A 17,588-nucleotide genomic window follows, 5' to 3' on the forward strand; every position below is an offset into this window, starting at 1 on the left:
CTCCACGTCCCACCATTCGGGAGTGCATGCGGGTGCTGGGCCTTATGGTCTCCTCTTTCGAGGCGATTCCGTACGCCCAATTTCACACTCGTCCGCTACAACAGATGATCCTTGCCCTCTGGAACAAGAACCCTCGGGGTCTAGACACTCCTGTTCGTCTGTCCCGGCAAGTTCGAGCGTCTCTCCCTTGGTGGCAGTCTCCCCTGAACCTATCGTCAGGAAAGTCCTTCCTTCCGTTCTCCTGGACGATAGTCACCACCGACGCCAGCCTCATCGGTTGGGGAGGTGTTCTCCGGAACCTCACAGTTCAGGGTGTCTGGTCGACGGAGGAATCCCGTCTCCCCATAAACGTTTTGGAATTGAGGGCGATTTTCCACTCCCTCTCCCATTGGACTCCTCTCCTGGCGACTCGCCCGGTGCGGGTTCAGTCGGACAATGCCACGGCTGTGGCTTATGTCAACCATCAGGGCGGGACTCGCAGTCGGGCAGTAATGCGGGAAGTAGCGAGGATCCTCTTATGGGCGGAGTCTCATGTTCCGGTATTGTCGGCAGTGTACATCCCGGGAGTCGACAATTGGACGGCGGATTTTCTGAGTCGCACCAAGGTGGATCCGGGAGAGTGGTCTCTCCATCCGGAGGTGTTCGAGGACATCTGCCACCGATGGGGCCGTCCGGACGTAGATTTGATGGCTTCCCGGCTCAACCACAAGGTGCCGGTGTATCTTGCCCGCGCTCGAGACCCACGGGCGGACGGGGTGGACGCGCTGGTATTTCCATGGCAGCGGTTCAGCCTCCTTTACGTCTTCCCTCCGATTCCTCTGTTGCCGAAGGTGCTGCGCAAGATCGAGGCGGAGGGGATACCAACCATTCTCGTCGCTCCGGATTGGCCTCGTCGCGCCTGGTTCTCCAGCGTCGCTCGTATGTTGGCGGACGTCCCGTGGCCTCTGCCCGACAGAGAGGATCTCTTGTCTCAGGGGCCGCTCTTCCACCAGAATTCACGGCAGCTGCGTTTAACGGCATGGCTGTTGAGACCGCCATCCTGAGGAAGAGAGGCTTCTCTGATGCGGTGGTAAGAACCATGATCAGGGCTCGAAAGCCGGCTTCTTCACGAATCTATTATCGCACCTGGAAGGCCTTCCTGGTGTTTTGTGAGAAATCGGGCTACTCGCCCCTACGTTTCTCTGTCCCAGTGGTGCTGTCTTTTCTCCAGTCCGGCCTCGACATGGGTCTGTCGCTCAGTTCTTTAAAGGGTCAGGTTTCTGCTTTGGCTATCTTTTTTCAGAGGTCCATTGCCTTTTTGAGACCTGTAAAAACCTTCCTGCAGGGGGTGGCGCATTCGGTTCCTCAGTATGTGCCTCCCTTGCCCCCCTGGGATCTCAACTTGGTTCTGCGCGCCCTTCAGGCGGCGCCTTTTGAACCTCTGAGGGAGATCTCTCTGGTTTTACTCACCTGGAAGGTAGTTTTTCTGGTGGCCATAACCTCCATCAGGCGAGTTTCGGAGCTGGCCGCACTTTCCTGCCGGGAACCTTTTCTGGTCTTTCACCAGGATAAGGTGGTGCTCAGACCGGTGCCTTCTTTTTTGCCCAAGGTGGTTTCTCCCTTCCACCTTAACGAGGATCTTGTCCTGCCCTCTTTTTGTCCTTCTCCGGTGAACCCCAAGGAATGCGCTCTCCACTCCCTGGACGTCGTCAGGGCCCTGAAGGTGTACCTGGGGGCTACCGCTTCCTTCCGGCGTTCAGACTCTCTCTTTGTGATTCCTGAAGGGTCCCGTAAGGGCCTGGCGGCTTCCAAGGTCACCGTGGCGCGGTGAATCCGTTCCGCTATTGCTGCGGCATATCGCGCTCGCAGCCACGTTCCGCCGTCGCGGATTACCGCTCACTCCACAAGGGCAGTGGGTGCTTCCTGGGCTAGACGCAATCGCGCATCCGTTTCCCAGTTGTGTAAGGCGGCCACTTGGTCGTCCTTACATACTTTCACAAAGTTTTATCAGTTACACTCTCTGGCCTCGGCTGATGCTGCTCTTGGGCGCAGGGTATTGCAGGCTGTGGTTCCGGTTTGACTACTGGACGTTTATTCCTGGCGGTGTTGGATTTGTTCTTTTTTCCCACCCCATGGACTGCTTTGGGACGTCCCATGGTCTGTGTCCCCCAATGGAATGAACGAGAAAAGGAGATTTTTGTGAAACTCACCTGTAAAATCTTTTTCTCGTAATTTCCATTGGGGGACACAGCTCCCGCCCCCTTTTTTGGTTTACGCCTTAGGGTGTGCTGTGTGATGGTTTCCATAATGTTTTGTTTCCGTTCTCCTTCTCCTACTGCTTTTGCAACGACTGAAGTTCTCCTGGAGGTGCCTGGGGGTATAGCCCGAGGAGGAGGAGCTTCTTTTTTTGCATAGTGTCCCTCCTAGTAATATCTCTAAGCTATACCCATGGTCTGTGTCCCCCAATGGAAATTACGAGAAAAAGATTTTACAGGTGAGTTTCACAAAAATCTCCTTTTGTCCGATCTGCTTCCGTTCCACATTTTACGGATTAGATGCGGATCCATTCATTCCTATGAGTGATTGATTAAAATGAGTGGACAACATTCAGTATGTGGTCCGCATCCGTGTTTCCACATTTCTCATCCGCAAAAATATGAAGCTTGTACTACTATTGTCCGCACAGATCAGTCCACAGCCTCATTCAAGTCAATGGATCCGCAATTTGCGGATAACATACGGAAGTCATTCCGTATATCATCCGTTTTTTGCGGATCCGTTTCCGTGTAATTGAAGTCCCTGCCCCTGAACTTGGTGCCAAATATTCTAATATTACTATTGCAAAATGCGGACACACAGAACTGATACAGAAACAAATTACGGACACACGGTTTAGTTATTTGTAGACCGCAAAATGGATAAGGATTACACACGGTCATGTGAACGTGCCCTAATAGGGTGGAAGCTCTCAATCATCCATGGGTGGGCAGGGATATCCTGGTGGCTCATGAATACACAGACTGCTTGATGCCAGTGCTGCAGCTAATATATGCTAAAGCTTTCAGAAACTTCATTATATACACATAACAGACACTACTGAAACCAGCGTGCCTGTCACTACCTTATTCTGCCAGCATAAAGGTGGTGATAGAACTCCTTTAAAAACTATGGTCCCTTTTCATATACATTCTTTATTTTTTCTTATTGTACTGTTAAAAATTTGTTTTGTAGTAGGTTTTTGTTAAATTTTTGAACAGTTTGGTTTCATTAGCTTGTAAGCTTCTGGATGCTGTTCTGTGCTAAATGTGTCCAGCAAGCTCTCTGGCGACTTGTTCTCCAGCCTGTCCTGTCTTCTCCTGAACATTCCTCTGAGCTGAATTCTGATCTAATCAACATTGATTTGATTAAAATTCTGCTTAGATGATGGCTTGTGAGAAGACAGGTGTGCCTGCAAACCGAGGCATCTGGAACATGCCTGACAGATTTAGCACAGAACAGCATTCTGCAAACTGCAATGTATTGTAATGCATGCAAGCTGTAGAAGCCAAACTGTTCAAAATATTTAATATACCCATATTACAAAAACTATATTTTTTTAGCCCAATATACACAGTAAAATGAATGCACCATAAGTGTCTGTAGCCTTTGATATCTAAATCCTTCACCATAACCATTACTTAACTGCGTTTTGCATTTATCATTTTATACATAGCGCTCTATTAGTCATATATTTAAAAGCTTTTAACGCCTTAAGGACACAGGACGAGAATGATCGTCCTAAAGGGCCTGTACTTTGCGCCCCAGGACGAGCATTCTTGTCCTGCGGTCCTTCTCTTCCCCTACGTGAGGTGCCGCGATCAGCGGCAGAGATCCAGCTGTTACTGACAGCCAGATCCCTGCTGCATCCACCAGCATCGGTGATAACGCAGATGCCGGTGGATTAACCCCTCATACGCCGCAGTCAGCGCTGACCGCGAAATATAGGAGGTTTGCGCTCCCTTTCCTTAGCCATCGGGTCCCCGCGCTGCGGTGGCAAGGACCCGATGGTTGCCAAGGCAGCCCCAAGCCATTCCAAGGCCTTGGGGCTCGGCATGTACGGAGGCCTACGAGGCACAGCCCCCAGGCTGGGTCTCATAGGCAAACTATCAGGGTATTTTAAGGACCAGTTTAGGTCTGAAGTCACTTTGTGGGGCTTACATAATTGAATCCACCAAAAAAAGGCCACATTTTAGAAACTCCACCCCTTAAGGTATTCAAAACTGATTTTACAAACTTTAACACTTTAGGTGTTCCACAAGAATTTATGGAAAATAAAGATAAAATTCAAAGATTTAACTTTTTTTGGCAGATTTTCAATTTTTTAATCCATTTTTTTCCAGTTAACCAAGCAAGGGTTAACAGCCAAACAAAACACAATATTTATTACCCTGATTCTGTAGTTTACAGAAGCACCCCATATGTGGTCATAAACTGCTGTACGGGCACACGGCAGGGCACAGAAGGAAAGGAATGCCATACAGTTTTTGAAAGGCAGATTTCACTGGGATAATTTTAAGTTGCCATGTCACATTTGACGCCCCCTGATGCACCCCTAGAGTAGAAACTCCCCAAAAAAGACCCCATTTTGGAAACTGACACCTTATCCCATAGTTTTGTTGGTAATATTTTAGGGTACATATGATTTTTTTGTTGCTCTATATTAGTTTTTGTGAGGCAAGGTAACAAAAAATTGGCACCTTTTTTATTTTTTGTTATTCAAAGGGTTCATCTGACAGGTTAGATCATGTGGTATTTTTATAGAGCAGGTTGTTACGGATGCGACAATATCAAATATGTTTTACGTAATAAAGCATTTAAAAAAAATAAATAAATTTGTATCTCTATATTCTGAAAGCCATAGTTTTATTTTTATTTTTTGGGCGACTGTCTTATGTAGGGGCTCATTTTTTTTCGGTATGAGATGAGTTTGATTGGTACTATTTTAGGGTACATATGACTTTTTGATCGCTTGGTATTACACTTTTTGTGATATAAGGTGACAAAAAATGGCTTTTTTGACACTGTTTTTATTTTTTATGGTGTTCACCTGAGGAGTTAGGTCAGGGCTCGACAAATCCCAGGCACCAGGTCGCCATGGCGATCAGGAATTTGGTCCTGGCGCTTGGGTATTTGTCAGCCCGTTTTCAAAGGTGCCCGGGCGACAGGTGCGGAGCGCCGGATGGGGGCCCGTTCTGTCCGGAGGCAGCAGGAGTGGAGATGAGCGCCTCCATTGTGGAAGCGCTCATCTCCATATTCATCTGTATCGCCGTCCTCAGGACAGCGATACAGATGAATGGTGCGGAGGAGCAGGGGAGAGGTGTCTCCCTTGCCCGTTCCTCTGATAGGCTACAGGCCTAGGCCTGTAGCATATCAGAAGCCAGTGCAGGCGGCGCAATGACGTCATTGCGCCGTACAGTGCAGGACACAGACCGGAAGAGGCCTGCATCGCATCACTGACAGCAGCATAAGGTAAGTATATGAGTTTATACTATAAATAATAAAAACAATACTGTGGCAAGAAGGGATGTGGGGGCCCTATATACTGGCACAATATGGGGGGAGTGGGCACTATGGGGCCCTATATACAGGCACAATATGGGGGAGGGGCACTATGGAGAAGAGGGGAAGCACTATATGGGGCCCTATATACTGGCACAATATGGGGGAGGGGCACTATGGAGAAGAGGGGAAGCACTATATGGGGCCCTATATACTGGCACAATATGGGGGAGGGGCACTATGGAGAAGAGGGGAAGCACTGGCACATACTGGGGGCCCTATGTACTGTCATGCATTATTGGGGGGCTCTATGGAGAAGTAGGAGGGAGGAGCACTATGGGGGCATCTACTGGGGTCTTTATGACGCGGCTCCGTCTGGCTCCTAACTTTTTTAGCTGGCTCCTAGATTCCAAGGAAATTTGTCAAGCCCTGTCTTAGATGTTTATGAAGTTTCACTCTTTCAGCATGGCTGTATCATACTCTGTGAATGTAGAATCTGCCATATTATAATTATAGACCCTGCTGCATCATAACCATGGAACCCAGCCGCCTGATGGAACCCGGCCGCCTGATGGAACCCTGCCGCCTCATAGAAGCAGCCGCATCATAATAGGTGGTGCTCATGTACTGGGAGACGACTTGCCTCACCATTACTTGTTGATTGGGGAGACGCATCAGACTCTGTCTTGGATCTCCTTTTCAATAGGATTTTGTTCTTCACCTCTGAAGATTATCAAGCGCCTGACAACCCTTTGCCGGCTGGTAAAGAAAGTTGTCAATATAATGGAGCAGCAGAACATCCCCAGGATGATCAAGTGGAGGAAATCTAGTGGCCATCGGCTGATGAGCCCCCCGCAGATGTTCTTCTGGGTCCTGTGCCTGTTTTCCTCCGTTTCCACCCTTGGACTGTGTATCCCGACTCTTCCCAGCTCCTCATATCCTGCCGGCTTCACACTGATTGGACTCATTTTCCTGGGACATTTGCTGCTGCACATTCTGACGGTTTCCAAGAACTGCCGCAGAGTGGATGCAGTGTTCATTGATTACCACCCAGTGAGAGAGACACAAAACATCTATCTCCCCAGAACTCTGAACAGACGCGGGCGGAGAGTATTATTGATGATTTCTTTTATATTCGTCATCACTCCAGTTCTGTTGGCCGTTCTCCTGACAGTGACATCCATGCTTGTAATATCTGAGCTTGGACACTGGTCCACCATGTCTATGAAAACCCTGACAGGATACGTCCTCTGTCTGTACTTGTACCTCACGTACCAATTGGTAAAGCCATGACCTGAGGATGAGACTTCAATAAACCTTTTATGTCTCGTAATTGGTGTCAGTTTCATTTGTTACAATAATAAGGTTTAGATCAGAAAATCATCTCATAGGGAGGCGTGAGAGGATACTGGGGAAGCGCCTGCGCTGTGATGGTGAGAGGTGAATGTAGCAGTCAGGGAAAGACATGGGAGGTGGGTGACCGTCCACTGACAGGGTTACTGCTCACATGCAGGGTACTAGTATAACCGACAAGTAATTAACACTTGTATGGTCAGTAATTATACTTACACACTTTTCTATAGTCGTCTGACAATCCAGAATACTTGATACAGTATAAATCAAGGGAGAAAAGTATTAGGACTGGGGTCCAGCGCCAGGACCATGGATAGGCGAGGGTGGAAGCCACCTCACTACCCATAACGGGGAGCGCAATCGCAGCAGCATTTGCAGCTGTTCAACCTCCTAGGCCTCGGGCCGCTAGTCCTGAAACTTGAGGCACAAGAGGTCGCAGATCACGCTGTGGCCTGCATCACAGACGGCGGTGAGGAACGAGAGTGAGGTAAGGCTAGTTTCACATCCGCGGTTTGTATTCCGGCAGACACAAACTGCTGCACGCTGCGGTCGTTGTCCGGCCAGGCGGCCGGATCTCCATGCCACAGATGTGAAAGTGGCCTATGTTTTGTGTTGTGTTTTATTTCAATACTAAACGTCAACACTAATGGAGGAACTAAGAAATGGGGGGGAGGGGAAGCATATATTTACCTGGCACTTCTTGGGGCACTAGGAAAGGGAGGGCATTTATATATACCTGGCACTACAAATTAGATATTATGTCTACTGGCACTACAGGGGAGCATGGCATGGAGGGGCATTATTTACTGGCACTACATGGGGCATTGCTGGAGAAACTTTATAATTACTGGGGGCATCATTATTATTATTATTATTGGGCACAGTATGTAGGCATTGCTACTAATAGGGGGAGTATTAACCCTATTGGGGGCACTATTACTAATGGGGGCAGTCTGGGAGCACTATTACTATGGGGGGGACTATTTAGGGGCAAATTGCCTGCTCCGCCTAGGGCACCGAAATACTTTGTCCCAGTCCTGCTGGGGTCTCTAATAAGACCACACATTTGCCACCCACCAGAATTATTAAAGGGGTTGTTCACCCCTAGGGATATTTTTTTACATACATACCTCCACCCCCCTGACCCAAGCGTGGCCGGACTTGCGGTGATAATCATACTTTCCAAAACACCGCCGTTGGGTTCCGGCTCCATCTTCACTGGCTTTTCAGATCACGGGTCTCCCCATGTCAACATACAGTTTAACACAGGTCACGTGACTGATGCAGCCAATGATTGACCGCAGCAGTGCCTTGTCATCAAAGCGTCATGTCACTGGGCCATCTGACACATAGGTGACGCCTCATCGCTGGTTTGGCCAATATACTCCTAATGTTTTTAGGGTTTAGGCTTGCAGAGCAATGAGTCACGTGACTTTTTGCTCAGGTATGTGACCCTAGGATAGCCCTTTAAAGGGAAATTCGCTATTGATGGCCCATCCTCAGGATAGGTCATCACTATCAAATCGTCGGGAGTCGAACTCGCAGCACCCTCGCTCATCAGCTGTGTGACTAGGCAGTGGAGCTCTTGTGAGTGCTCCCGCCTCCTTGCTGCTGTCCAGGCACAGCGCTTTACGTTGTATAGTGCCTGTGCTTGGTATTGCAGCTCAGCCCCATTCACTTGAATGGGACTGAGCTGTGCCTAGACCACGTGACCGATGTACTGTAGCATCTCTGGCCTAACAAGATGTTTAAGCACTCGCAGATCAGCGCAGCCTTTTCAAACATCTGATCATGGGGGTGTCGGGAGTCAGACGTCATCGCGCCGCCTGAGCCGTACAGTGCGGGACACAGGCCGGAAGAGGCCTGCATCGCATCACTGACAGCAGCATAAGGTAAGTATGAGTTTATTGTTTTTATTATTTATAGTATACTGTTGCCAGAAGGGGGTGGGGGCCCTATATGCGGGCACTATCGGGCCCTATATACTGGCACAATATAGGGGAGGGGCACTATTGACAAGAGCGGAAGCACTATGGGGGGGCCTATATACTGGCACAATAGGGGAGGCACTATGGAGAAGAGGGGAAGCACTATGGGGCCCTATATACTGGCACAATATAGGGGAGGGGCACTGGAGAAGAGGGTAAGCTCTATCGGGGCCCTATATACTGGCACAATATGGGGGCACTATGGACAAGAGGGGAAGCACTATGGGTGCCCTATATACTGGCACAATATGGGGGGCACTATGGACAAGAGGGGAAGCACTATGGGTGCCCTATATACTGGCACAATATGGGGGGCACTATGGACAAGAGGGGAAGCACTATGGGTGCCCTATATACTGGCACATTATGGGGGCCCTATATACTGACACATTATGGGGGCCCTATATACTGACACATTATGGGGGCCCTATATACTGACACATTATGGGGGGCAATATGGAGGCATCTACTGGGGGCTTTATGACGCGGCTCCGCCTGGCTCCTAACTTTTTTTAGCTGGCTCCTAGATTCCAAGGAAATTTGCCAAGCCCTGGGTTAGTTCATGTAATATTTTTATACAGCAGTTTGTTACGGACGTGGCTATACCTAATATGTCAGTTTTTGTTTTTTTTTTAGGTTTTTTTTCTATTTTTTTACAATTTTATATGTCTCTCTTTTTATGGGAAAGGGGCTTTTTTTTTTTTTTTTTTTATTAAAACTTTACATTTTCTGTAAACTTTTTTCACTTTTATTATTTTTTATTTTTGTCCCAGTATGGGACTTCAACATTACAGGGTCTGATCCCTGTTTCGTTGCAGCACAATACATCTGTATTGTGCTTCATTGACTATCAGTGTATTACACAGTGTAATACCCTGATAGTTTGCCTATGAGACCCAGCCTGGGGGCTGGGCCTCATAGGCCTCCGTACATACCGAGCACCAAGGCCTTGGAATGGCTTGGGGCTGCCTTGGCAACCATAGGGTCCTTGCCACCGCAGCGTGAGGAAAGGGAGCGCAAACCTCTCATATTCCGCGGTCAGCGCTGACTGCGGCGTATGAGGGGTTAATCCACCGGCATTGGAGTTATCACCGATGCTGGTGGATGCAGCAGGGATCTGGCTGTCAGTAACAGCTGGATCTCTGCTGCTGATCGCAGCACCTCACGTGGGGGAAGAGAAGGACCGCAGGACAAGAATGCTCGTCCTGGGGCGCAAAGTACCCAAGTAAAAATATAAAAACTGACATATTGGGTATCGCCACATCCATAACAACCTGCTGTATAAAAATATCACATGACCCCAGGGCTTGACGAAGTTCCTTGGAATCTAGGAGCCAGCTAAAAAAGTTAGGAGCCAGGCGGATCCGCGTCAAAGCACCCAGTAGATGCCCCCATAGTGCTCCCCCCCCCACTTCCCCATAGAGCCCCCCAATAATGCATGCCAGTGCATAGGGCCCCCAGTAGATGCCCCCATAGTGCTCCTTCCCCTCTTCTCCACAGTGCCCCCCATAATGTGCCAGTATATAGGGCCCCCCATAGTGTTTCTCCATAGTGCCCCCCTATATTGTGCCAGTATATAGGGCCCCCAAAGTGCTGCCCTTCTCCATAGTGCCCCTCCCCTATATTGTGCCAGTATATAGACCCCCATAGTGCTTCCGCTCTTCTTCATAGTGCCCCTCCCCTATATTGTGCCAGTATATAGGGCCCCCCACAAGGATACGTTATACTGTATGGGCGGCCACAAGGAGACGTTATACTGTGTGGGCGGCCACAAGGAGACGTTATACTGTATGGGGGGGGGGGGGGGGCGCCACAAGGAGACGTTATACTGTATGGGGGGGGGGGCCACAATGAGACGTTATACTGTATGGGGGGGGCCACAAGGAGACGTTATACTGTATGGGGGGGGGGGCCACAAGGAGACGTTATACTGTATGGGGGGGGCCACAAGGAGACGTTATACTGTATGGGGGGGCCACAAGGAGACGTTATACTGTATGGGGGGGCCACAAGGAGACGTTATACTGTATGGGGGGGCCACAAGGAGACGTTATACTGTATGGGGGGGCCACAAGGAGACGTTATACTGTATGGGGGGGGGGGGGGGCCACAAGGAGACGTTATAATAAAGTCTTGTGGCCACAGGCCACCATACATACAATAATACTTTACGATATACTTTCCCCGCGGCTGCTTCGCTTGTGTGCTCCGATTCTGACATCCGGAGGAGGGAGAGCCGGGGACGGCCCGCTGCGGGAAGTAATAAGTTTGTAATTTTGTCATTAGAGCACACGAGCGAGGCAGCCGCAGGAAAAGTCTCTCCAGAGACAGGAAAACTTGAAGAATAAGGGAGACGGAGCAAGAAGGAGCCAGGAGCGAGAGGAAGTAATGTGTTTGTACTCACTACTCAGCGCTGTGCAGGGGCGGATGCAGATTTAGAAGCGGTCAGCACACATGACCGCTTCGATGACGTCCCAAAATACCGCGGCAATTACGAAACAGCGATATCGCAGTTTTTTAATACCGCGGTATATCGTGAACAGCGGTATACCGCTCAACCCTACCTCACTCTCGTTCCTCACCACCGTCTGCGATGCAGGCCACAGCGTGATCTGCGACCTCTTGTGCTATTCTACTGCCTCAAGCTTCAGGACTAGCGGCCCGAGGCCTAGGAGGTTGAACAGCTGCAAATGCTGCTGCGATTGCGCTCCCCGTTATGGGTAGTGAGGTGGCTTCCACCCTCGCCTATCCATGGTCCTGGCGCTGGACCCCAGTCCTAATACTTTTCTCCCTTGATTTATACTGTATCAAGTATTCTATTGTCGTCTGACAATCCAGAAAAGTGTGTAAGTATAATTACTGACCATTCAAGTGTTAATTACTTGTCGGTTATACTAGTACCCTGCATGTGAGCAGTAACCCTGTCAGTGGACGGTCACCCACCTCCCATGTCTTTCCCTGACTGCTACATTCACCTCTCACCATCACAGCGCAGGCGCTTCCCCAGTATCCTCTCACGCCTCCCTATGAGATGATTTTCTGATCTAAACCTTATTATTGTAACAAATGAAACTGACACCAATTACGAGACATAAAAGGTTTATTGAAGTCTCATCCTCAGGTCATGGCTTTACCAATTGGTACGTGAGGTACAAGTACAGACAGAGGACGTATCCTGTCAGGGTTTTCATAGACATGGTGGACCAGTGTCCAAGCTCAGATATTACAAGCATGGATGTCACTGTCAGGAGAACGGCCAACAGAACTGGAGTGATGACGAATATAAAAGAAATCATCAATAATACTCTCCGCCCGCGTCTGTTCAGAGTTCTGGGGAGATAGATGTTTTGTGTCTCTCTCACTGGGTGGTAATCAATGAACACTGCATCCACTCTGCGGCAGTTCTTGGAAACCGTCAGAATGTGCAGCAGCAAATGTCCCAGGAAAATGAGTCCAATCAGTGTGAAGCCGGCAGGATATGAGGAGCTGGGAAGAGCCGGGATACACAGTCCAAGGGTGGAAACGGAGGAAAACAGGCACAGGACCCAGAGGAACATCTGCGGGGGGCTCATCAGCCGATGGCCACTAGGTTTCCTCCACTTGATCATCCTGGGGATGTTCTGCTGCTCCATTATATTGACAACTTTCTTTACCAGCCGGCAAAGGGTTGTCAGGCGCTTGATAATCTTCAGAGGTGAAGAACAAAATCCTATTGAAAAGGAGATCCAAGACAGAGTCTGATGCGTCTCCCCAATCAACAAGTAATGGTGAGGCAAGTCGTCTCCCAGTACATGAGCACCACCTATTATGATGCGGCTGCTTCTATGAGGCGGCCGGGTTCCATCAGGCGGCCGGGTTCCATCAGGCGGCTGGGTTCTATGGTTATGATGCAGCAGGGTCTATAATTATAATATGGCCGGTTCTACATTCACAGAGTATGATACAGCCATGCTGAAAGAGAGTGAAACTTCATAAACATCTAAGACAGGGCTTGACAAATTTCCTTGGAATCTAGGAGCCAGCTAAAAAAGTTAGGAGCCAGGCAGAGCCGCGTCATAAAGCCCCCAGTAGATGCCCCCATAGTGCTCCCCCCTCCCCCCACTGCTTCATAGAGCCCCCCAATAATGCATGCCAGTACATAGGGCCCCCATAGTGCTTCCCCTCTTCTCCATAGTGCCCCCCATATTGTGCCAGTATATAGGGCCCCCATAGTGCTTCTCCATAGTGCCCCTCCCCTATATTGTGCCAGTATATAGGGCCCCCACCCCCCTTCTTGCCACAGTATAGTATAAATAATAAAAACATTAAACTCGTATACTTACCTTATGCTGCTGTCAGTGATGCGATGCAGGCCTCTTCCGGTCTGTGTCCTGCACTGTACGGCTCAGGCGGCGCAATGACGTCATCGCGCCGCCTGCAACGGCCTCTGATAGGCTACAGGCCTAGGCCTGTAGCCTATCAGAGGAGCAGGCAAGGGAGATGCCTCTCCCCTGCTCCTCCGCACCATTCATCTGTATCGCTGTCCTGAGGACGGCGATACAGATGAATATGGAGATGAGCGCTTCCACAATGGAGGCGCTCATCTCCACTCCTGCGGCCTCCGGACAGAACGGAGTTTCTACTCTAGGGGTGCATCAGGGGGACGTCAAATGTGACATGTGAAATCTGCCTTCCAAAAACCATATGGCATTCCTTCTGCGCAATGCCGTGTGCCCGTACAGCAGTTTATGACCACATATGGGGTGTTTCTGTAAACTACAGAATCGGGGTAATATAGTGTTTTGTTTGGCTGTTAACCCCTGCTTGGTTACTGGAAAAAATAGATTAAAATAAAAAATCTGCCCAAAAAAGGGAAATTTTGAATTTTTTTCTCTATTTTCCATAAATTCTTGTGGAACACCTAAAGGGTTAACAAAGTTTTTGTAAAATCAGTTTTGAATACCTTGAGGGGTGGAGTTTCTAAAAGGGGGCTATTTTTGGGTGGTTACTATTATGTAAGCCTCACAAAGTGACTTCAGACCTGAACTGGTCCTTTAAAAATTTTAGTTTTGGAAATTTTCTTGAAAATTTCAAGATTTGCTTCTAAACTTCTAAGCCTTCTAACGTCCCCAAAAAAAGAAAATGTCATTTACAAAATTATCCAAACATGAAGTAGACATATGGGAAATGTAAAGCAATAACTATTTTAGGAGGCATCACTATCTGTTTTAAAAGCAGAGAAATAGAAATTTTGAAAATTGTGAATTTTTCCAAATTTTTGGTAAATTTGGTATTTTTTTTATAAATAAAAATGAAGTATCTTGACTCAAATTTACCACCGTCATGTAGTACAATATGTGACGAGAAAACAATGTCAAAATGACTTGGATAAGTAAAAGCGTTTTAAAGTTATCACCAAATAAAGTGACACATGTCAAATTTGCAAAACATTTCTTGGTCCTTAAGGTGAAAAATGGCAAGGTCCTTAAGGGGTTAATGTCTCCTATATTTTCATGAATCTTGTCATTATGCCTAATCGCCAGTGGAGTACTGTGCTCAGCATACATGTTACGTTTTATTCTAGGTTTCAAACAAACACAAGAGAGCTGTGGTGTTATAATGCAGTCATAGCCGACTCGAGGCTTCCATCCGCCCCTGACATGCAATTACGGTGTAGCATACTAAGCCCCGAGCTGGCCCTGCCTACTGGACAAAAAGCAGTGACCACCCGATCACATGCAGCTTTGCATATATTAGGTAAGTTAATCTATCTTGTGTGAACATTTCCAGCCACTTAAATAGGTTTTTATTTTTGCCCTTCACGTTTTTTTCTTTACTCCAGGATGCCTCGACACATTGGCTGCAATGCAGGACTTGAAGATGGGCGTCTCGAGCACGGAAGAGGAAACTCAGTCTGTACTGAAAGTCTATTCAAAGGAAGATTACAGTGTTGTAAACCGATTTGAAAGTATGAATCTTATTTCTGGATTTCGAATAGTGGTGAAAAAGTGCCAGTGCTTGGTCGGCATCTCTAAAATGTACCCTGCTTGTCATTTAAGGTCATGGTGGTGGCTGGGGCTACTCTGCACATTCAGTTGAAGCAATCCGCTTCTGTGCTGACACGGACATCCTTCTTGGAGGGCTGGGTCTTTTTGGTGGGAGAGGTGAATACACAGCAAAAATAAAGGTATGTTGTCATGTGGCTTGTTTAGAGATCTTGTGGACCTTTCTCAAGAAAACATAGTGAACTTTGTTTCACCACTTTTAGTTGTTTGAATTGGGGTCTGATGGAGGTGACCATGAAACAGATGGGGATCTTCTAGCCGAGACTGATGTTCTTGCATATGACTGTGCAGCCAGGTGAGTTCATCTGTTAATTACTCAATCATACATGCGTCCCATTCATTCTCACTTGCCCAGGATGCCATGCAGATAATGGCTTAGCCTACCTCCTGAGGAGCATTTATTTATTTTTTGTCCTTAGTGTCTGCACAGAGGGATGTTGTGCTCTCTCCTTCTATATAAATGCTCCCTCATTTTGATTGTACACCAACATTAGAAATAGGGCCTTAGTCAAAGGCCGCAAATTGCGGCGATATTGATGGCAGCACCTTTAAATTACAGTCCATCCAGTCACCCCCTGCTAATCCAATTACTATAGTGTAACCTCCCAGCTCATAGAAATGTTGATCCACGATTAAGGGAGAAAAACAAGGCCTATATAGCATATTTAAATATGGTAGATAATAGTGTTGATAGTGGTCTTAACACAGATGGCAGCCATTATAGGTACATGTAAAACATCACTTATCAAGGTTAAATAGAGTGACTGGTATCAGGTATATGAAGAGCATATAAAGAGTCAGAGGACTTGCGTATCCACTAGGATGCCCATACGTATCGGTTCAGTGGGTAGCTCTGGTGGGTAGTAGTGTCGCTCAGAGGAGGCTCATGATGCAGGCTTGTGATGTCCCGCGTGACCGCTGTCTGGATGAGGACGCGGCAGCAAACAGTATTTCCCGGCTGTGCTATTTAAGCACAGCTTCCGGGTATGCAGTCAGAACACATGACCGCATAACAGCGATCATGTGATTTGTATTGGCGTCCCTGGAGACCAGGTTCCCGCTCTGCATGTGCAGCTGGGTTAGAGCGGCGGCTCAGGTGCGATACCTTGAGTAGCTCCGCTTGTATGACACCCCGCTAAGGGATAAGGATTAGGATAAAACTGATCAGTTTTTCCCCGGTATTGAGCCCCTAGGACGGAACTCAATACCCGAAAACAAAAACACTAGTGTGAAAGTACCCTAAACTGCTCAGACTCCACCCTAAACTGCTCAGACTCCCACTGTGGTTTCCCATGGTGTCCACGCAGTAAGGGGCAAGAATGGACATGTCCATTGTTGGTGTGGTCTGGAAAACGCCACATTAAAAAAACGTTGTCAGTGCAGTCTTCTATTGAAAATAACTAGAGTCCGTTTCAGCATGCATACTGAGCGGATGTCTGCACAGAATTGTGCTGAAATCTGTGGCAAAAATCCGCTGTGTGAATGTATACTTAGGCTTACCCATATACAGTGTGTTCAGTTTTTAAAAGGTTTTGTGATGCAGTTTTTGATGCCAACACCAGGTGTGCTTCATGAAAGGATCATTTAGAAAGTATAATGGGCAGATTCTACGTCTCCTCTTTTTGGAATCCACTCCTGGATCTATCCTCTGGGTAGATGAGCTGTTTGAGAAGGCAGCAGTGCTGGCAGTGGCCGTCTCCCTGTTTCCTTCAATTCACGACTAGTATCACTGGCCTGGGCGCAGCTAAGCTCCGTTCCCTTCAATGGGACGTTGCCCTGCCCAGGCCAATAATACTAGTCGTGATGTCAGTGGGCCTGAGGTAAACAGCCAGAAGAGCTAATTAACAAATTACAGACTATTTGACGCTTGATTTTGTTTTCCACCCTAGAGAGAAATATGCTATGATGTTTGATGAGCCGGTCCTTTTACAAGCTGGCTGGTGGTATGTGGCATGGGCACGTGTGTCTGGTCCTAGCAGCGACTGTGGCTCTCATGGACAAGCGTCAATTACAACAGATGATGGGTAATTCTTAGTTTCATTCTTTTGATGCCTATCTCTATAACTAAATGACTATTTTTGGTCAAAGTATAATCATTTTATTTTCTGACGTTTTAGTTAAAACTGATGTGTTTTGTGATGGCCTAATAAAGACCAACTATGGTATAAATGTTCCGGTATCTGTTTGTGTGCATAAAGCTTTAAATGCTTTTGTATCTCGAGTGCTGCACATCTCTTTCCTACATTTTGTGAGGTTTAATTTACAGACCTATGCCCCATTTGCACAACCGTATTTTTGGTCTGTATCTAATCTGCATTTTTATTTTTTTTTGCGGTTTTTATGTAGACCTATTCATTTCAATGGGTCTGCAAAAAAAATTTGGACAACACTCTGTGTGTTGTCTGCATCCGTATGTTTCGCAGTCCAGCAAAAAAAATTACAACATGTCCTATTCTTGTCCGTTTTGCGGACAAGAATATGCATTGTTACAATGGATCCGCAAAAAAACGGAAGTCACACGGATATTATCCTGATTACTTTACTCCCTATTCCTCAGTGCTTTAGAGATTCCTCAGCGCTTTAGAGATTAGCATTAAAGAGGACCTTTCACCGATCCTGACATTGTGAACTAACTATACAGACATGTGGAGCGGCGCCCGGGGATCTTACTGCACTTACTATTATC

General features: G+C 47.6%; 1 protein-coding gene across 1 annotated transcript in view; it reads left to right on the forward strand.

Moving 5' to 3' along the window:
- Positions 1–16,930, forward strand: part of LOC120993875 (E3 ubiquitin-protein ligase MYCBP2-like) — a 145,982-nt gene extending 129,052 nt beyond the window's left edge. The window contains exons 25-29 of the mRNA XM_040422346.1: positions 14,422–14,594; positions 14,680–14,805; positions 14,897–15,024; positions 15,106–15,197; positions 16,792–16,930. Of these exons, the coding sequence (XP_040278280.1) occupies positions 14,422–14,594; positions 14,680–14,805; positions 14,897–15,024; positions 15,106–15,197; positions 16,792–16,930 (658 nt within the window). The remainder of the gene's footprint in view (positions 1–14,421; positions 14,595–14,679; positions 14,806–14,896; positions 15,025–15,105; positions 15,198–16,791) is intronic.
- The last annotated feature ends 658 nt before the right edge of the window (positions 16,931–17,588 follow it).

The sequence above is a fragment of the Bufo bufo genome, chromosome 3 (genome assembly GCF_905171765.1).
Source record: "Bufo bufo chromosome 3, aBufBuf1.1, whole genome shotgun sequence".
Taxonomy (NCBI): Eukaryota; Metazoa; Chordata; class Amphibia; order Anura; family Bufonidae; genus Bufo; species Bufo bufo.